At 43.1% G+C, this 19361-nt stretch overlaps 1 protein-coding gene across 1 annotated transcript in view; it reads right to left on the bottom strand.

Moving 5' to 3' along the window:
* LOC132782422 (disintegrin and metalloproteinase domain-containing protein 2-like) overlaps positions 1–19361 on the bottom strand; it is an 80364-nt gene that overhangs the window by 41183 nt on the left and 19820 nt on the right. The window contains exons 6-12 of the mRNA XM_067470854.1: positions 18897–19086; positions 14451–14516; positions 11821–11892; positions 7955–8121; positions 4382–4463; positions 4119–4255; positions 327–525 (exon numbers count right to left, since the gene is read on the bottom strand). Of these exons, the coding sequence (XP_067326955.1) occupies positions 327–525; positions 4119–4255; positions 4382–4463; positions 7955–8121; positions 11821–11892; positions 14451–14516; positions 18897–19086 (913 nt within the window). The remainder of the gene's footprint in view (positions 1–326; positions 526–4118; positions 4256–4381; positions 4464–7954; positions 8122–11820; positions 11893–14450; positions 14517–18896; positions 19087–19361) is intronic.

Raw genomic sequence — 19361 nt, 5'->3', positions numbered from 1 at the left:
TTAATGGCCATCTCTTCTAAGGTTTCAAGAGAGGGAAAAACTCAATCACGGCATCTCTGGCACACAAGCAGAGAGAGATCTCAAAGCACACAGCACATACTCTCGATACTAAAGTACAAAAAGGCAGAAGCCTGGTTCGAAAGGGTTTGCAGCAGAAAAGTATCCATTTTGAACAACCCATCAGAATGAGAGCAGAAACAGAGAGAAGAAATAAGATACAGTATTCCCTCACTTATTGCGGGTGTTACGTTCCAGGACCACCCGCAAAAAGTGAAAATCAGTTCAAGCCAACAAGCATGTTTGATTTTTTTTCAGCAGCCACTGACCTCAGGCGAACCACAATCGCACTTCTCTCCATGTTCCAGAATCCCATTTCCACAAACAGATTTGCCGTTTGCCTTTCCCTTTTCGTAGTACAATCGCAGGTTGGGCCTGTTTGAAAGGCAAGGGGCTCCTTTGAACTTAATGAAGTTTTGGAAGTCTTCAATGCTGCAGCTGCTAAAGGTTTTGACGCCATTTGAATGCCTGAAATATATATATAGAGATATATATACATTTAAAAATGGCATAGTTACGGGCGTTTAACCTGCTTGCATTAAAGTACAGGTACAGGTTTCCCCTTGACCTTAAGTCTAGGTGAGTCCGACTCTGGGAGGTGGTGCTCATCTCAGTTTCTAATCCCTCCTTATTATCCAAAGTTTTGGCTTTTCCAATGTTTTGCCGGCCAGTTTATGTTGGATAAGCCAGACTCTACTGCATATATTACTGCTCAAGCAGGGAGCTTTGAGATGGTTGAAGAGAAGCTCTTCAAAGCTCTAGGTGCTCTTACTGCCTACTACAGGGAAAACCAGCTGATCCCCAACCCATCTAAAACACAGACATGTGCCTTTCATCTCAAGAACAGACAAGCATCCTGAGCTCTGAGGATTATTACCTGGGAAGGAATCCCACTGGAGCATTGCAGTGCACCCAAATACCTGGGAGTCACTCTGGACCATGCTCTGACCGACAAGAAGCACTGTCTCAACATCAAGCAAAAGGTAGGTGCTAGAAACAATATCATAGGAAAGCTGACTGGCACAACCTGGGGATCACAACCAGACACAGTGAAGACATCTGCCCTTACGCTGTGCTACTCTGCTGCTGAGTACACATGCCCAGTGTGGAACACATCTCACCACGCTAAAACAGTGGATGTGGCTCTTAATGAAACATGCCGCATTATTACGGGGTGTCTGTGCCCTACACTACTGGAGAAATTAACAACAACAACATCAAATAGTCCTAGACACTTGGGAAATGTCCGACGTGTGATCTAATTCAACAGCCAGCAGAGTGTCTGCTGTGGACTCATCTTGTTGTGTATCTAATAATAATAATAATAACAACAACAACAACATCACATAGTCCTAGACACTTGGGAAATGTCCGACGTGTGATCCAATTCAACAGCCAGCAGAGTGTCTGCTGTGGACTCATCTTGTTGTGTATCTAATAATAATAATAACAACAACAACAACAACAACATCACATAGTCCTAGACACTTGGGAAATGTCCGACGTGTGATCTAATTCAACAGCCAGCAGAGTGTCTGCTGTGGACTCATCTTGTTGTGTATCTAATAATAATAATAATAACAGCAACAACAACAACATCAAATAGTCCTAGACACTTGGGAAATGTCCGACGTGTGATCTAATTCAACAGCCAGCAGAGTGTCTGCTGTGGACTCATCTTGTTGTGTATCTAATAATAATAATAATAACAACAACAACAACAACATCACATAGTCCTAGACACTTGGGAAATGTCCGACGTGTGATCCAATTCAACAGCCAGCAGTGTGTCTGCTGTGGACTCATCTTGTTGTGTTTCTAATAATAATAATAATACTACTACTACTAATAATAATAACAATAATAAAGTAAAATTATGGAAATGTAACTGTTAAAAGCCTTGGGGTTGTGTTGGACCCAGTTGTGATGAGGGAGGCCCAGATCACTGCCATAAGGAAGCAGGCCCTTTTTCATCTTTGCCAGGCAAGGAAATTGGTATCCGACCTTTCGGTAGAAGCATTGGCAATGGTAATCCACGCAACAGTCACCACGAGGTTGGACTATTGCAATGCCTTATCTGCCAGCCTTCTGAAGTCAACAACCCAGAAGATTCAGATGGTCCAAAATGCAGTGGCCAGGCTGCTAGCGGGATCATCTATAAGATCCCATATGACACCGATTCTGCAACAACTGCATTGGCTACCAATAGAACATTGGATCTCTGACAAGATACGGATCCTGACATTTAGAGCTCAAAATGGCCAAGGACCTTTCTATCTTAGGGACCGCCTCATTCCTTTTCTCCATCCGTGGTCACCTCGATCCACCCAGGAAAATCTCCTATACATACCGGGTCCTAGGGAGGTACACCTGGAAGCTACAAGGCATCGTAGAGCTTTTTCGACCTATGCTCCAATTCTGTGGAACTCATTGCCTCCATATATTAGAGCAATGTCGGAGTTGCGACCTTTTGTAAAGGCACTCAAGACTTGGCTGTTTGGCTGTGCATTTAAGTAATTTGCCAAATAGTCACTGTTGAATGTGTTTATGTTGAATGTTTTTATATTGTGTAAATGCTATTTTAAATTGTAAGTCGCTCGGAGCACCTTGGGGGAGAGCGACTAATTAAGACATAAAGTGAAGTGAATTGTGTAAAATGATAAATGTAATCATAAAAATAAAGTAAAATGATAAATGTAATAATAATAATAACCCCATCCTGTGTTGGATGGGGTCGCACTCCCTCTGAAGACACAGGTTCGCAGCTTGGGTGTGACCCTGGATTCGTCGCTGAGCCTGGAGCCCCAGGTCTCGGCGGTGACCAGGGGAGCATTTGCACAGCTCAGGCTCGTGCGCCAGCTGTGCCCGTACCTTGGGAAGTCTGACTTGGCCACGGTGGTACACGCTCTTGTCACATCCCACCTAGACTACTGCAACGCTCTCTACATGGGGCTGCCCCTGAAGACAGCCCGGAAGCTGCAACTAGTCCAACGCGCGGCAGCCATGATTCTAACAGGAGTGGAGCGCAGGGAGCACACAACCCCCCTGTTGCACCAGCTCCACTGGCTGCCGATTTGCTACCGGGCCCAATTCAAGGTGTTGGTATTGGCCTATAAAGCTATAGATACCTATCTGACCGCATCTCAGCCTATGAACCCACCCGGACTTTGAGATCTTCCGGGGAGGCCCTGCTCTCGATCCCGCCAGCCTCTCAAGCACGGTTGGCGGGGACGAGAGATAGGGCCTTCTCGGTGGTGGCTCCTCGACTGTGGAACGCCCTTCCTGTAGATGTTAGGCTGGCACCATCTCTCATGACATTCCGTAGAAAGTTGAAGACCTGGATGTTTGTGCAGGCGTTTGAGTAATTCAGTGCAATTCTGGTAATTTGAACATAGGAACGGAACAATGACGTCGAATCTGGATCACGCTTGGATGATGAGGCGATCGGGGGTGGGTTTTGTGATTATGGTATATTGATGTTTGTCTATTAGCTAGTAATGGAAATGTGTAATTTAACTGTTGTGGTATATTAATTATTGCTGTTTTTATTGTCTTTGTTGTTTGCTGTCTGGAAACTGCTGTGAGTCGCCCTCGGGCTTGAGATACAGCGGTATACAAGAATAGTAAATAAATAAATAAATAAATAATAATAAGGGATAAAGTAAATGTAATAAAAATAATAATAAAGAGTAAAATAATAAATAATCTTGATTTGAGTACAAGCCGAGGAGGACTTTTTCAGCCTTAACAAAGGACTGAAAAACTAGGCTTATATTCGAGTATATACAGTAATTTCCAAAAGGTCCATGTTTCCAAAAGGAAGTGGAGATTTCTGGTTTTGATCTCTAAAAGGTCATGCCTTTCCAAAATGAACTGCATTACATGGCAGTGTACGTGGGGTCTCTGTCTTCTTCTCGGTGTCATTTGCATCATCTGAGTCATTTCTAAACATGAGAGGCAACACAAGACCACCCGCGTCCCCTTCTCTCCCCTCTATTAACAGCAATAGGAGATGACCGCTCTTCCAAGTATGACAAATGGTCAAAACTGAAAAGGCTCACACTGCTCCTGTGTTCATAACACAGACGGGTCCCGGACAGCGACAGTCTTTCCCGTCGTCATGCTCCATCCCCAAGTTGAGGCCCAGCAGTTGCGCCAGGATGACCGAAAACGTCTCCATCGTAATTGACTTCTGATACTAGAAGAAAGCAGAGGTGGGCCAGGGGTGAGAAAGGCGGGATATAAATACTGTAAATAAATACGTAAATAAATATTATTATCCTGCTTTTTTCTCTAAAGAGAGACTCAATGGGTGAATCCGCACCAGGGCAACGCCTGCGTCGTAATTCCGAAGGCACAGCTTTCCTGTGAAGGTCGCTCCGACGTAATTAGGCTTCTCCCTGTAACTAAAGCACACAAAGGGAAGTGGAGGTTACACCCAGAAGGCAATGCAGGGTCTCTAAACCACATTCCAAACTATATACACTTCAATGTATTGTCGAAGGCTTTCATGGCTGGAATGACTAGGCTCTTGTAGGTTTTTTCGGGCTATATGGCCATGTTCTAGAGGCATTTCTCCTGATGTTTCGCCTGCATCTATGGCAAGCATCCTCAGAGGGAGTGAGGTCTGTTGGAAATAGGAAAATGGGTTTATATATCTGTGGAATGGATGGGGTGGGGCAAAGAGCTCTTCTCTGCTGGAGCTAGGTGTGAATGTTTCAGCTGATCACCTTCATTAGCATTTGAAGGCTTGGCTGAGCCTGGGAAAATGTTCTGTTGAGAGGTGTTAAGATGTGCCTGGTTGTTTCCTCTCTGCTGTTTAGCTGTAGTAATTTTAGAGTTTTTTTAATACTGGTAGCCAGATTTTGTTCATTTTCATGGTCTCCTCCTTTCTGTTGAAATTGTCCACATGCTTGTGGATTTCAATGGCTTCTCTGTGTAGTCTGACATGGTGGTTGTTGGAGTGGTCCAGCATTTCTGTGTTCTCAAATAATATTTTCCCAGGCTCAGCCAAGCCTTCAAATGCTAATGAAGGTGATCAGCTGAAACATTCACACCTACTTCCAGCAGAGAAGAGCTCTTTGCCCCACCCCAGCCATTCCACAGATATATAAACCCATTTTCCTATTTCCAACAGACCTCACTACCTCTGAGGATGCTTGCCATAGATGCAGGCGAAACGTCAGGAGAAATGCCTCTAGAACATGGCCCTATAGCCCGAAAAAACCTACAAGAACCTATATACACTTCCTCCACTCTCCATATCATGACATAGTTGCTGCTTTCTGCATTCTATACTTTTGTTTGCCTTCCAGTTGGCCATACTTCCTGACTCAATTTGTGACTGAAATACATAGATTTAGAAGTAGAATTTGCACTATTTATTTATTTATTTATTTATTTGGGGTTCTTGTACCCCGCCCTTCTCACCCCGAAGGGGACCCAGGGCGGCTTACAGCTGCAAGGCGCACTTAGACGCCTGCTACACAAACAATCATCACAAAAAATATAACAGTACAAATTCCCACAATTCAACATTATCCAATAAAATCAGTAAAATGATAAAGTCAGTAAAAACAATACAAACCTGGATCTTCCTCCTACCCATCAGTGTACAATTAACTCAAAGATCTGTTTTGGTTCCATTTCGACAATCCTGCCGATCTTACACATCTGATTGTCTTATTTGGTTGTCATTGTCTAATTGCCTGGTTGCCCAAAGGCCTGGTTCCACAGCCATGTCTTCACCCTCCTCCTGAAGGAGAGGAGGGTTGGTGCTGTTCTGATTTCCCCCGGGAGTGAATTCCACAGGTGGGGGGCCACCACTGAGAAGGCTCTGCTTCTCGTCCCCACCAGCCTCACTTGTGAGAGTGGTGGGGTCGAGAGCAGGGCCTCCCCAGATGATCTCAAACTCCGAGGTGGGACGTAGAGGGAGATACGTTCGGACAGATACACTGGACCAGAACCGTATAGAGTTTTGTAGGTTAAGACCAGCACCTTGAATTATGCTCGGAATTGAACCGGCAGCCAGTGGAGCTGGCACAACAGGGGGGTGGTATGCTCCCTGTATGTCGCTCCGGTGAGCAATCTGGCTGCCGCACGCTGGACTAGTTGGAGTTTCCGAACAGTCTTCAAGGGCAACCCCACGTAGAGCGCGTTGCAGTAGTCTATCCGGGATGTAACAAGAGCGTGGACCACCGTGGCCAGATCAGACTTCTCAAGGTACGGGCGCAACTGGTGCACAAGTTTTAATTGCGCAAAAGCTCTCCCGGCCACCGCCGAGACCTGGGGTTCCAGGCTCAGCGGTGAGTCCAGGATCACTCCCAAGCTGCGAACCTGCGTCTTCAGGGGGAGTGTAACCCCATCCAGCACAGGCTGTAACCCTATACCCTGTTCGGCCTTCCGACTGACCAGTAGGACCTCTGTCTTGTCTGGATTCAATTTCACTATAATGGAGGGACAGGTGTGCACACGATGCTTTCAGATTCTATGCAACTATGCAACTACATTGGATTCACAATTACATGGATTACCAACAAACAACGGAGAATTACATTTTCCATCACCCTTCACACACATTTATTTATTTATTTACTTACTTACTGTATTTGTATACCGCCTTTCTCAGCCAATCAGTGACTCAAGGCGGTTTCCAACAAATCAGTATACATAAAACATAATATAGATAAAAAAAACATTAAACAGGATAAGACATCACAAAAGCAATAAAAACAACATCACCAGCGTCTCATTATTCTCAAGCATTGTCCAATTCCATTGTCAGGTCATTCGATTTCCTATATTCGCTACTCTGTATTTGTAGAAATGTAGCCACATTCATCCCCTCTTCCCTCCAGGACGAGAGTGTCTTGGATCAGGCACCGTTCCTCCACTTTATCCCCCAACAACTATATAGGATAGGACAGGAAATATTGCTTTTGTGTAATATTTGTTTACTGTATTGATGGGCGTGGAGCCGCCCTGAGATGGAGCAGGGTATAAATAAAGTATTATTATTATGATTATTATTATTAGTCCAGTGCATCTGGACGATGACAGGTTATGGAAGGTGTTATAATACAGCCATTTTGTTCAATGCTTGAAAGTTTCCATTGGGAAGTCTGACTTGGCCACGGTAGTCCACGCTCTGGTTACATCCCGTATGGACTACTGCAACGCTCTCTATGTGGGTTTGCCTTTGAAGACTGCTCGGAAGCTTCAAATGGTGCAGCGTTCGGCAGCCAGGTTACTAACAGGAGCGGCACTCAAGGAGCATACTACTCCTCTGTTGCGCCAGCTCCACTGGCTGCCAGTTTGCTACTGGGCACAATTCAAAGTGCTGGCGTTAGCCTATAAAGCCCTAAACGGTTCTGGCCCTACTTACCCCTCCGAACGCATCTCCTCCTATGAACCGACTAGGACACTAAGATCATCTGGGTAGGCCCTGCTCTCGGTCCCGCCTGCATCACAGGCGTGCTTGGCGGGGACGAGAGACAGGGCCTTCTCAGTGGTGGCCCCTCGGCTGTGGAACGCCCTGCCTGTAGATATCAGATCGGTCCCCTCCCTGCTGGCGTTTTGGAGAAAGGTGAAGACCTGGCTGTTCGAACAAGCATTTGACTAAACAGTGTAATTGAACATAGGAATACGGAATAATGGATGTTGAGACTGGATTCTGATTTTACTGTTGAGGCGCTAATTGATTGTTATACGGATGTTTAATTGTTGATGCTATAATCTGTTTTAATTGCTTTATACTTGTCTTGTGATGTTTTGCATTAATGTTGTCAACCGCTTTGAGTCGCCCGAGGGCTGAGAAGAGCGGTATATAAGTAAAGTAAATAAATAAATAATAAATAATAAATAAATCATCAGAAATCGCTGCGTTATTCCTGCTTACACAAACAAAAACGCCAAATCATGGGGGCGCAGGACCAGGTACGAATTCTTCCACTGTAAGAACCTCCGTAGCAACTCATCGGGCTCTCCGGACGTGTTGATTTTATTGTGGTCCGTCCAGAATTCCAGCGAAGAGAGAACGATCGTTATGTTGAGCTCAGAAAATATCTGAAAAGATGTTGTGGGTGAGGGGGAAACAAAGCTCAAATCTGGGTTGTTGTAGGTTTTTCGGGCTATATGGCCATGGTCTAGAGGCATTCTCTCCTGACGTTTCGCCTGCATCTATGGCAAGCATCCTCAGAGGTAGTGACTTTGCAGCTGCAAGGCTATTCAATGCTAATCTAGGTGGCCAGTTGCAACATTCACACTTGCCTCAAACAGACAAGTTCTTTCTCCTACCCATTTTCCTAGTTCCATAGATGTAAACATTGTAAACATTTGTCTTATCACTGTCCCGTTCTTTTCACAGTTTACTTTTCAGTTCTTATTAGCAAATTTTAATTACAGTCCAGCAAGCAGGTTTAGTCATTGTAGGCCTTAATATTCAACATGAAAGGTGCTGCAGGGTCACTCAACCAGAGAAGTCAGCCATCGCAAAGCACCTGATGAACCAACCTCCAAAATTATTAACTCAGTCCATACATCCTTCCATTCAACTCCATTCATGCCCACACATCATTGCAAATCCACATTTATCAAATCTGCAATTATATTTTTGTAACACCTGGACATTCCACAGATATATAAACCCCAACAGGCCTGACGACCTCTGAGGATGCCTGCCACAGATGCAGGCAAAATGTCAGGAGAGAATGCTTCTGGAGCAACCCAGTAGGATAGACTACTGCAACACACTCTATGTGGGGTTGCCTTTGAAGACTGCTCGGAAGCTTCAACTAGTCCAACGAGAGGCAGCCAGGTTAATGACTGGGGCGGCATACAGAGAGCACACAACTCCCATGTTACGCCAGCTCCACTGGCTGCCAGTTTGCTACGGGGCACAATTCAAACTGCGGGCTTTGGCCTATAATAATAATAATAATACTAATAATAATAATAATAATTTATTTGTACCCTGCTATCATCTCCCCAAGGGACTCGGTGCGGCTTACAAGAGGCCAAGCCCACAATACATCAGCAAAAACAACAACAACGGCAATACAAAACAATAAAATGAAACTCATAAACAAAAAACAAGCAGTAAACATTAACAATAGTACGACAACGCTTAAAAACCTATGGCTGGGCCAAATGTAATAATTAAAATTTAAAAAAATAATGCTGAGCATGAACAGGTGAAATATATAACTAGGATAGGGTTTCGGAGAGGAAAGGGCGTGCAGACAATCCTAGATCATTGATAAAGTGCATTTAGGGACATATTGCTGGGAGTTTCCTTCTTCTGGGAAGGCACACTGGAACAACCACATTTTCAGGCTCCTCCTAAAGACTGCCAGAGTTGAGGCATGCCTGATGTCCTTGGGGAGTGAGTTCCAGAGTTGAGGGGCCACCACCAAGAAGGCCTTAAATGGCCCTGGCCCAATTTACCTGTCCGAACGCATCTACCCCTATGAACCATCGCGGAGATTGATAACCCTGCTTTCCGTTCCGCCATTGTCACAAGGACGAGAGACAGGGCCTTCTCGGTGATTGCTCCCCAGCTATGGAACTCCCTTCCTGGTGAGATCAGGTCGGCCCCTTCTCTCTTGTCCTTTAGAAGGAGGGTCAAAACTTGGCTGTGGGACCAAGCTTTCAGGACAGGGCAATAAAATAGCAGCAATAGGAAAGATGACGAGGCCAATTAGATTTGACGTGGATGACTAGGACGGTTTTAAATGGTGTATTTTAATATTGAGATAAATGTTTTTAATGTTTATGTATGTATATAAGAATTTGTATCCTGGCATTGAATATTTGCTGTATATATTCTGTACTTTGCCCTGAGTCCCCTTCAGGGTGAGAAGAAGGGTGGAATATGAATGTTTCAAATAAATAAATACATAAATAAAGCCTTCAACAACACAATTGATACGTTGAATTCAAAAGCAGGATTAATAGAAACATTTTCTTTACCGTTGTTGTTGTGCAATCGCACAACAGAGAGGAAACAAACAAGGACATCTAATCACCTCTCAACAAAATATTGCTCCAGGCACTTCCAGGCTATCAAATGCTAATCAAGGTGATCAGTTGAAACGTCAGGAGAGAATGCTTCTGGAACATGACTAGACTAGACAATTTCAACAGAAAGGGGGAAACCATGAAAATGAACACAATCTGGCTACCAGTATTTAAAAAAGCTCTAAAATTACAACAGCACAACAACAGAGAGGAAACAAACAAGGCCATCTAATCACCTCTCAACAAAAGATTGCCCCAGGCACTGTCAGGCCATTATATGCTAATCTAGGTGGTCAGTTGAAACATTCACACCCAGCTCCAACAGACAAGAGTCCTTTGTCCCACCCTGGTCATTCCACAGGTATATAAACCCTTTTTCCTAATTCCAACAGACCTCACTACCTCTGAGGATGCTTGCCATAGATGCAGGCGAAACGTCAGGAGAGAATGCCTCTAGACCCGTGATGGTGAACCTATGACACGCGTGTCAGTACTGACACGCATGGCTATTTTTGATGACACGCAGACACATGCGGCCACATACAGAGAAGTACACCTTATAAGAGCCAATCTAATTCCATCCTTAAATTTGTAAAAGGCTCTACAAATTTAACATCTACATGTTTGAGCATTGTTCACTAGGGCTGGGCGGTTTCGTTCGTTAATTTTGTAATTCGTTATTAATTCGTATTTAAATTAGCCTACGATCCGATATTGAGCCATTCTGTGAGGAGTAATTAAGAATCGAAACAATTTTTCCAATTTTCGTAATTATTTCGTAATTATTTCGTAATATAATATAATAATAATATATAATATATAATACAATATATTATAATAATATAATATACAATAATATAATATAATAATATATAATATTATAATATAATATATATAATATTATAGTATTATAATAATATAATATAATAATATATAACATAATAATATTATAATAATATAATATAATATAATATAATATAATATAATATAATATAATATAATATAATATAATATAGTTGTTGTGTGTTTTATCACACCAACAGTCAACAACAGAGGGAGAGGGAAGCTTCAGAAGTTCCCCCTGTCCCATTTGGAGGGGTTTTTTAGCATATTGTGCAATCGCGTCTGCCATTAACGAATCAATTCGAAATTTACGAAATTTCATAAATTTCGAACTTTTTAAAAGAAAAAATTCGGAATTCTTTAAAAAAAACGAAACACAATGGACCCCCTAAAAACGAAACGAGTTTAGAAACAAATTTTTCCGTGGTTACCCAGCCCTACTGTTCACTCTATAACTCAGCATGGATTATATATTTTTCTTATTTAAACTATAAATATTGCAAAATTATGGTGTTTTTTTTTTCTCAGAGTGACACTCCACCCAAGTTATGCTCAGGTTTTTGGCAAATTTGGACACACCAAGCTCAAAAGGTTGCCCATCGCTGTTCTAGACCATGGCCATATAGCCCGAAAAAACCTACAACAACCCATTTTCTTTATTTCCTAACATTATTTCTAGTAAGCTTTTAAAGAGTTTTGGGAAACTAAAGCATTGCATAGCATCGCAGTGCTGGAATGAGATGGCAAGCAGTGGCCTCCTGTGTATACATTCCTGGCACCCGATGCTATGCAATTTGCCAGTGCAGATGCTTTCCAGGCAAAAAAACAACAGCGGAATTAAGAAAGTCGAATGACTTGTATTGCTTCAAATGGGGGAAAGAAGAAAACATGGCAGTAACTTACACTATTGACAAAACCAATCAGCTGTGCAATGTTCTGGGTGACGTCATCACGGTTTCCGCCCATATAGTCATACTAGAAAAGAACAAAATGTTATGCAGCTTGAGAAAAATAATACAAGTTGTTTTGAATTGTATATCCTTCTACCCCCCGCATCTCTGATAACAGAACCTTATTTATTTATTTATTTATTTCTTGCACTTATTGACCGCCACTCTCAGCCCTAGGGCGACTCGTGGCGGTGAACAACAACATAGAAAAGACAGTGTACAGTAAATCAAGACAGTACATGACAATCTACTACTACATAACATATACTTATGCTAAAAATCCGCTTCGTCAAATCCTGGGGTCATAATCAATTTCATAGTCATTGTCCATTGTCCATTGTCCTTGACACATATTTAAAATAAAATAATAATAATAATAATAATGTACAGGAGTTGATTATAAATTGCATGATTTTAACTGTATTTGTGTTTAGATTGGCTGCAGTAATGCTGGAGCGGCCTAAGTCAGAGGAGTCCTCCATGTGCGTTGCCATGGAGACCGATGCAGGAGAGAGGAAAGTGGGAGGAGCTTAGAGGGGAGAGTTTGAAAAAAAAATCAGTTAAAAATCAGTTAGGGTTTAGGTTTAGAGGAGTGAGCAGTCCGGGTTTAGGTTCAGAGGAGTGAGGAGTTAGGAGTTGGGAGAGAAGGAAAGGAAAGGTGGCGGAGTGACTTGTGAAGCAAAGCTTTGAGGCTTTGAAAAGCTGGGTTTGGCTATTGGAAGTTTCTCAGGCTAGTGCAGCCGAATGGTGAAACATAGCTGGTATTCTTTTAGTCTAAGGAGAGGCTAAAGAATAGTTTACTTAGAATTTGATCTAGGGAGGATCAAATAAGGGAAACATCCCTGAATTGAAACTTTGTCTGAAACAAGTGCTCTACGTCAGAAAGATACTGTGTTACTTGAAAGAATGAACTGTTAAAGTTACAGTATTATTCCAAGTGCAACAAGGAAAAGTTACGTCTTGCAACCACACGCTGTGCACTTAATAAAATTGTTAACTTTTATTTGAAGATTGCCTCAGCTCTGTCTATTCTGTGTACCAAGTGCCATTTCTCACAATATTACAACTTACCTCACATGGTGGCAGAAATGCAGGGAAAAGTAACCAAATAAATCTACATTCTTCTCTCCAGTCACGCTACAATATATACAGTGTAATTATTTATTTATTTATTTATTTATTATTTGCACTTGTTAACCGCCACTCTCAGCCCGAGGGCGACTCGTGGCGGTGTACAAAACATAGAAAGACAACAATTTACAGTAGAACAAGACCATAACACAACATATAAAAATCCGCTTCGTCTAGTTTGGGGTCATAGTCAAATTCATAGTCATAGCCATTCCGGTGGTCATTCCAAAAAACATAGCACTAGCTGAAGGCCTTTTCGAAGAGCCAGGTTTTCAGGCCCTTGTGAAAGGCCATGAGGGAAGGCGCCTGTCTGATTTCAACAGGGAGGGAGTTCCATAGCCGGGGGGCCACCACCGAGAAGGCCCGCTCTCTCGTCCCCGCCAGGCGTGCCTGTGAAGCAGGCGGGACCGAGAGAAGGGCCTCCCCAGATGATCTCAAGGTCCTCGTGGGCTCGTAGGCCGAGATGCGGTTTTCAAGGTATTTTGGGCCGGAACCGTTTAGGGCTTTGTAGGATAACACCAGCACCTTAAATTGGGCCCGGTAGCAAATCGGCAGCCAGTGGAGCTGGGACAGCAAGGGCGTTGTGTGCTCCCTGCGTCCCGCTCCGGTTAACAACATGGCTGCCGCGCGCTGGGCTAGCTGGAGCTTCCGGGCCGTCTTCAAGGGCAGCCCCACGTAGAGAGCATTGCAGTAGTCAAGGCGGGATGTGACCAAAGCGTGTACCACCGTGGCCAAGTCAGACTTCCCAAGGTACTTAGTAATTACTACTAAGTTATTACTTTCTTAATAAAGGAGGAGGTGCAATTGAACAGCCTCCCTTCTAACTTGATGGTAAATTTGGTTCCTAATCGGCAACCTCCATTGCAAATCAGCTAAGTCTTTTGAAAATTGGGAACTGGGTAAAATCTCCTAAATACTGGTTCCTTTCAAATTGGTGGCAACAATAAATCATCCCTCAGCTTCCCTGCTTCTTTTCAAATAATAATAATAATAATAATAATAATAATAATAATAATAATACTTTATTTATACCCCGCCACCATCTCCCCAAGGGACTCGGAGCGGTTTACATGAGGCCAAGCCCAACAACACATCAATAAAAGAAAAAGGCATGGATCTGAAGCCAAATTAATTCAAATTGGTATCCACATCCCACCTGTCACAGTGAAAGGTATGGCTTCAAACTACAAGAGAGGAGATTCCATCTGAACATTAGGAAGAACTTCCTGACTGTGAGAGCCGTTCAGCAGTGGAACTCTCTGCCCCGGAGTGTGGTGGAGGCTCCTTCTTTGGAAGCTTTGAAACAGAGGCTGGATGGCCATCTGTCAGGGGTGATTTGAATGCAATATTCCTGCTTCTTGGCAGAATGGGGTTGGACTGGATGATGGCCCAGGAGGTCTCTTCCAACTCTTTGATTCTATGATTCTATGATTTTGATGGGCAGAGACTTACCAAATGCTTGTCCAGAACGGCATACAATTCTATGTATCTGAATGTTTTCATGACTTCTGATAGTGGCTGAGAAGAGACATGATAGATCAGTCTAAGAAATCATATCTGTAATCATGTGGGCTTTTCAGAACATCCAAAAAAACATACAAAATGTATTATCATTAGCATAAATTCCTAGTGTCAGTCAGATATTTAGATATAATTCAAGGTTTCAAGCCAATACATTTTCCTTATCCGCAGACTCAATATCCATAGTTTCACGTATCAACTACTATCACCTTTAGAGCAGTGGTTCTCAACCTTGCTAATGCTTCGACCCCTTAATACAATCCCTCGTGTTGTGTTGACCCCCAACCATAATATTGTTTTCATTGCTACTTCATAACAGTCATTTTACTACTGTTATAAATCATAATGTAAATATCTGACATGCAGGATGCATTTTCATTCACTGGACCAAACTGGGGCACAAATACCCAATGCACCCAAATTTTGTAATTTGGGAGTTGTAGTTGCTGGGATTTATAGTTCACTTATAATCAAAGAGCATTCTAAACTCCACCAGCGATGGATTTGAACCAAACTTGGCACACAGGACTCCCCTGACCAACAGAAAAGACTAGGAGGGTTTGGTGGACATTGACCTTGAGTTTGGGAGTTGTAGTTCACCTATATCCAGAGAGCACTGTGGGATTTATAGTTAATCGACTATCAAAGAGAATTCTGAACTCCACCAATGAACTCTGAACTCCATCAAGGTCTCCATGGCCAACAGAAACTTGGCACACAGGACTCCCCTGACCAACAGAAAATACTGGAAGGGTTTGGTGGGCATTGACCTTGAGTTTTGGAGTTGTAGTTCATCTAGATCCAGAGAGCACTGTGGGATTTATAGTTAATCGACTATCAAAGAGAATTCTGAACTCCACCAATGAACTCTGAACTCCACCAAGGTTTCCATTGCCAACAGAAACTTGGCACACAGAACTCCCATGACCAACAGAAAATACTGGAAGGGTTTGGTGGGTGTTGACCTTGAGTTTGGGAGTTGTAGTTCACCTATCTCAAACAATGATGGATCTGGGCCAAACTTGGCACAAATACACAAATGTGAACACTGGTGGAGTTTGGGGAAAATAGACCTTGACATTTGGGAGTTGTAGTTGTTGGGATTTATAGTTCACCTACAATCAAAAAGCATTCTGAACTCCACCAACAATGGAATTGAACCAAACTTGGCACACAGAAGTTCCATGGCCAACAGAAAATACTGGAAGGGTTTGGTGGGCATTGACCGTGAGTTTGGGAGTTGTAGTTCACCTATCTCAAACAATGATGGATCTGGGCCAAACTTGGCATGAATACTCAATATGCCCAAATGTGAACAGTGGTGGAGTCTGGGGAAAATAGATCTTGACATTTGGAAGTTGTAGTTGCTGGGATTTATAGTTCATTACAATCAAAGAACATTCTGAACTCCACTAATGATAGAATTGGCTCAAACTTCTCACGTGGAATCCCCATGCCCTTCAGAAAATACTGTGTTTTCTTATGGTCTTTGGTGACCCCTCTGACACCCCCTCGCGACCCCCAGGTTGAGAAACACTGCTTTAGAGCATGGGTTGTGGTGTGTAGGTTTATAAATTTGATGTGTGGATTGAATGAAATTGTATGGTTGGTGTATGATTGGGGTGGTCAAGACTGAAGACACCATTCTAAGAAGACTGAAGCCTGGGAAACTGCAAAAGGAAGTGAAACATTTTGGGCGAGTGGGCTTATTAACAAAAGACCCTCCCCTTGACTGTACAGCAGAGTAACTTATTAGCAGCAGCCTGACGCAGCACCAGTAGCCAAAAGTGATAAAAAGGAACAGAAACACACGGACCAATGTTATCTCTTCCTTAGAAGGCTTTTCATTATAGCAAAATAATGTTGCAACTCAGGGTAGTTTCACCTTGCTCCCAAAACACCACCACACCAGAGTTGTAGATTATGTAGTTTATTGAGAAAAAAAGCAAAGTCAAACATAGAATAAGAAATGCAAATGTTCCATAAGCAGGACAAAGGCTTACATGCAAAAACTCAGTCCCCAAAGTAAAAACATGAAGCATAATCCTTTAGGCAATGATCAAACAAGAGTCCATAGTAATACAGTGAAACACAAGACCCAAAATCCCAGATTCAGGAAGCCAAAAGCGAGCTGCTTAAAGCCAAGGTTAATCCATCGGAGTTTGCCTGGAATGAGCCACGTTGAACTGACAACTCCCGTTTGTCAGCCAGAAGGCTAAATGCCCTTTGCAGTCATCAACGCATTGCGATGACCCTTGGCCGACTTGACTTCTCGCTTACCAGCTAAGCGAGAGCTCCTCCGAACCCTTAATTCTAAGCATTCTTGCCTGCTCATTAATTCACTATCTTCAAGGCTTTCTTTATCTTGGTCCAGCTGGACTAGATCATCGTGGGAAGACTAAGAAGGCGAAGACAACTCCATCTGGCCGTTATTTATTTATTTATTTATTTATTTGCTTCACTTTTATACCGCATTTTTCAGCCCTTGACAAGCGACTCAATGCGTTATCTATCCCACTGCCATTCTTTCCCCCTGCTGTACTGTCTGAAGCAGGCACAATAGAAATCAGAATCCTATCATCCTCTTCATCAGGGAACTCTGGCTCACAAGACCCACAGGGTTCAGTTTCAGACTCAGAATCAAACTGAGTCACAACACATAATATGGTTGCACTATTTAAAAAACAAGATTTCCATAACGCAAATGAAGTTCTTTATACTTCCTTCTTTGCTTCCATGCTGGGCTTCTTTCTCATGCAGATAAACAGCTTCACTCTCACAGAGCCTCCTCTCACACCAACGTTACACAGGAGCTTTTTACACACAGCAGCCTTCACACTGGAGCTTCACACACAAGGTCTTCAACCTGGGGCTTCTCTCACTGAAGCTTCTCCCACAAGGCCTACTCATACTGAGGCCTTCTCACACTGAGGGCTCTCTCAGACTGGCAACTTTCTGACACTGAGGCAAACTAGCACTGATACCGTTTCAAACGGAGGCCTACTAACACACTGAGGCCCTTCTCCCACAGAGGCCTTTCACAGACTGAGGGCTTCTAAGATACAGGCACACCTACTTATATTGAACTACTATAGCCCGAAAAAACCCACAAGAACCTAGTGATTCCAGCCATGAAAGTCTTCAACAATGCAACTACAGCAGTGTTTCTCAACCTTCCTAATGCCGCAACCCCTTAATACAGTTCTTCATGTTGTGTTGACCCCCAACCATAACAATATTTTCATTGTTACTTCATAACTGTAATTTTGCTACAGTTACGACTCGTAATGTAAATATCTGATATGCAGGATGCATTTTTATTCACTGGACCAAATTTGGCAAAAATACCCAGTATGCCCAAATACCCCATATGGGGTTGGGGAGGGTTGATTTTATCATTTGGGAGTTGTAGTTGCTGGGATTTATAGTTCACCTACAATCAAAGAGAATTCTGAACTCCGCCAGCAATGGAATTGAACCAAACTTGGCACACAGAACTCCCATGACCAACAGAAAATACTGGAAGGGCTTGGTGGGCATTGATCATGAGCTTGGGAGTTGCAGTTCACCTATCTCCAGAGAGCACTGTGGACTCAATCAATGATGGGTCTGGACCAAACTTGGCACGAACACTCAATATGCCCAAATGTGAGCACTGGTGGAGTTTAGGGGGGAAATAGACTTGACATTTGGGAGTTGTCGTTGCTGAGATTTATAGTTCACCTACAATCAAAGAGCATTCAGAACCCCACCAACTATAAAATTGGGCCAAACGTCCCACACAGACCTCCATGACCAACAGAAAATACTGTCGAAGGCTTTCATGGTCGGAATCACTGGGTTGTTGTAGGTTTTTCGGGCTATATGGCCATGGTCTAGAGGCATTCTCTCCTGACGTTTCGCCTGCATCTATGGCAAGCATTCTCACTACCTCTGAGAATGCTTGCCATAGATGCAGGCGAATCGTCAGGAGAGAATGCCTCTAGACCATGGCCATATAGCCCGAAAAAACCTACAACAACCTAGAAAATATTGTGTTTTCTGATGATCTTTGGTGACCCCTCTGACACCCTCTCGCGACCCCCACAAGGGTCCCGACCCCCAGGTTGAGAAACACTGAACTACAGCTTTTGCTGAGTTATTACATCCATTTAACCCTTTCAGTGCTTGACTCACATTTTTGTAATTTAAAATACCTAGTTAATATTGAATATTTCTAACCAAAAAATCATAAACTGCTGAACTGACATACTCTGTCTCACTGAAAACAGAATAAAAGAACATATTTAAGATTTCAGAAGTACTCTTGACATGGCTAATGGGTAAGTCACGAGTAACCACAATCATTCCCAAAAGACAGAAAGGGGAAGGACTCACTTTAGTATCGGAAAGTAGCTTATAAGACACACCGCCATCCCCTGATGGTCTCTCCAAAGGAGAGAAGCTTTCTGTCCAAAGCGGGCTGTTGAGGTTTTTGTTGTTCAGTTGATAGATCAGGTGTTCAAAGGTACTGGAGGACTGCAAGTGCTCGATCCCATAGCTGACATTTTCAAACTGCAGCAACCCTCTGGAAGGCAGAAAAAGCGCCAATCAAGATACAGTGACCTTCTGGCCATTCCCAGTCCTAACTATGGAATCCAATCCCCATCTCATTTCATTTTTCCTCTCTCTTTTCTCTTGCCCCATATTCTCGACATTTCGCCCACCCTTCACTTTAAAATATTGCAAACCATCCTGTAATCCTGGTCCTCCTGGTCGATCGTAAACCGGATCGGGGTATAGGGTGGTTACCTGTGTTGGACGGGGTTACACTCCCCCTAAAGCCACAGGTCCGCAGTTTGG

The sequence above is a fragment of the Anolis sagrei genome, chromosome 7 (genome assembly GCF_037176765.1).
Source record: "Anolis sagrei isolate rAnoSag1 chromosome 7, rAnoSag1.mat, whole genome shotgun sequence".
Lineage (NCBI taxonomy): Eukaryota > Metazoa > Chordata > Lepidosauria > Squamata > Dactyloidae > Anolis > Anolis sagrei.
Note: the sequence above shows the minus strand (reverse complement) of the source record. Positions and strands in the feature narration are given on the sequence as shown.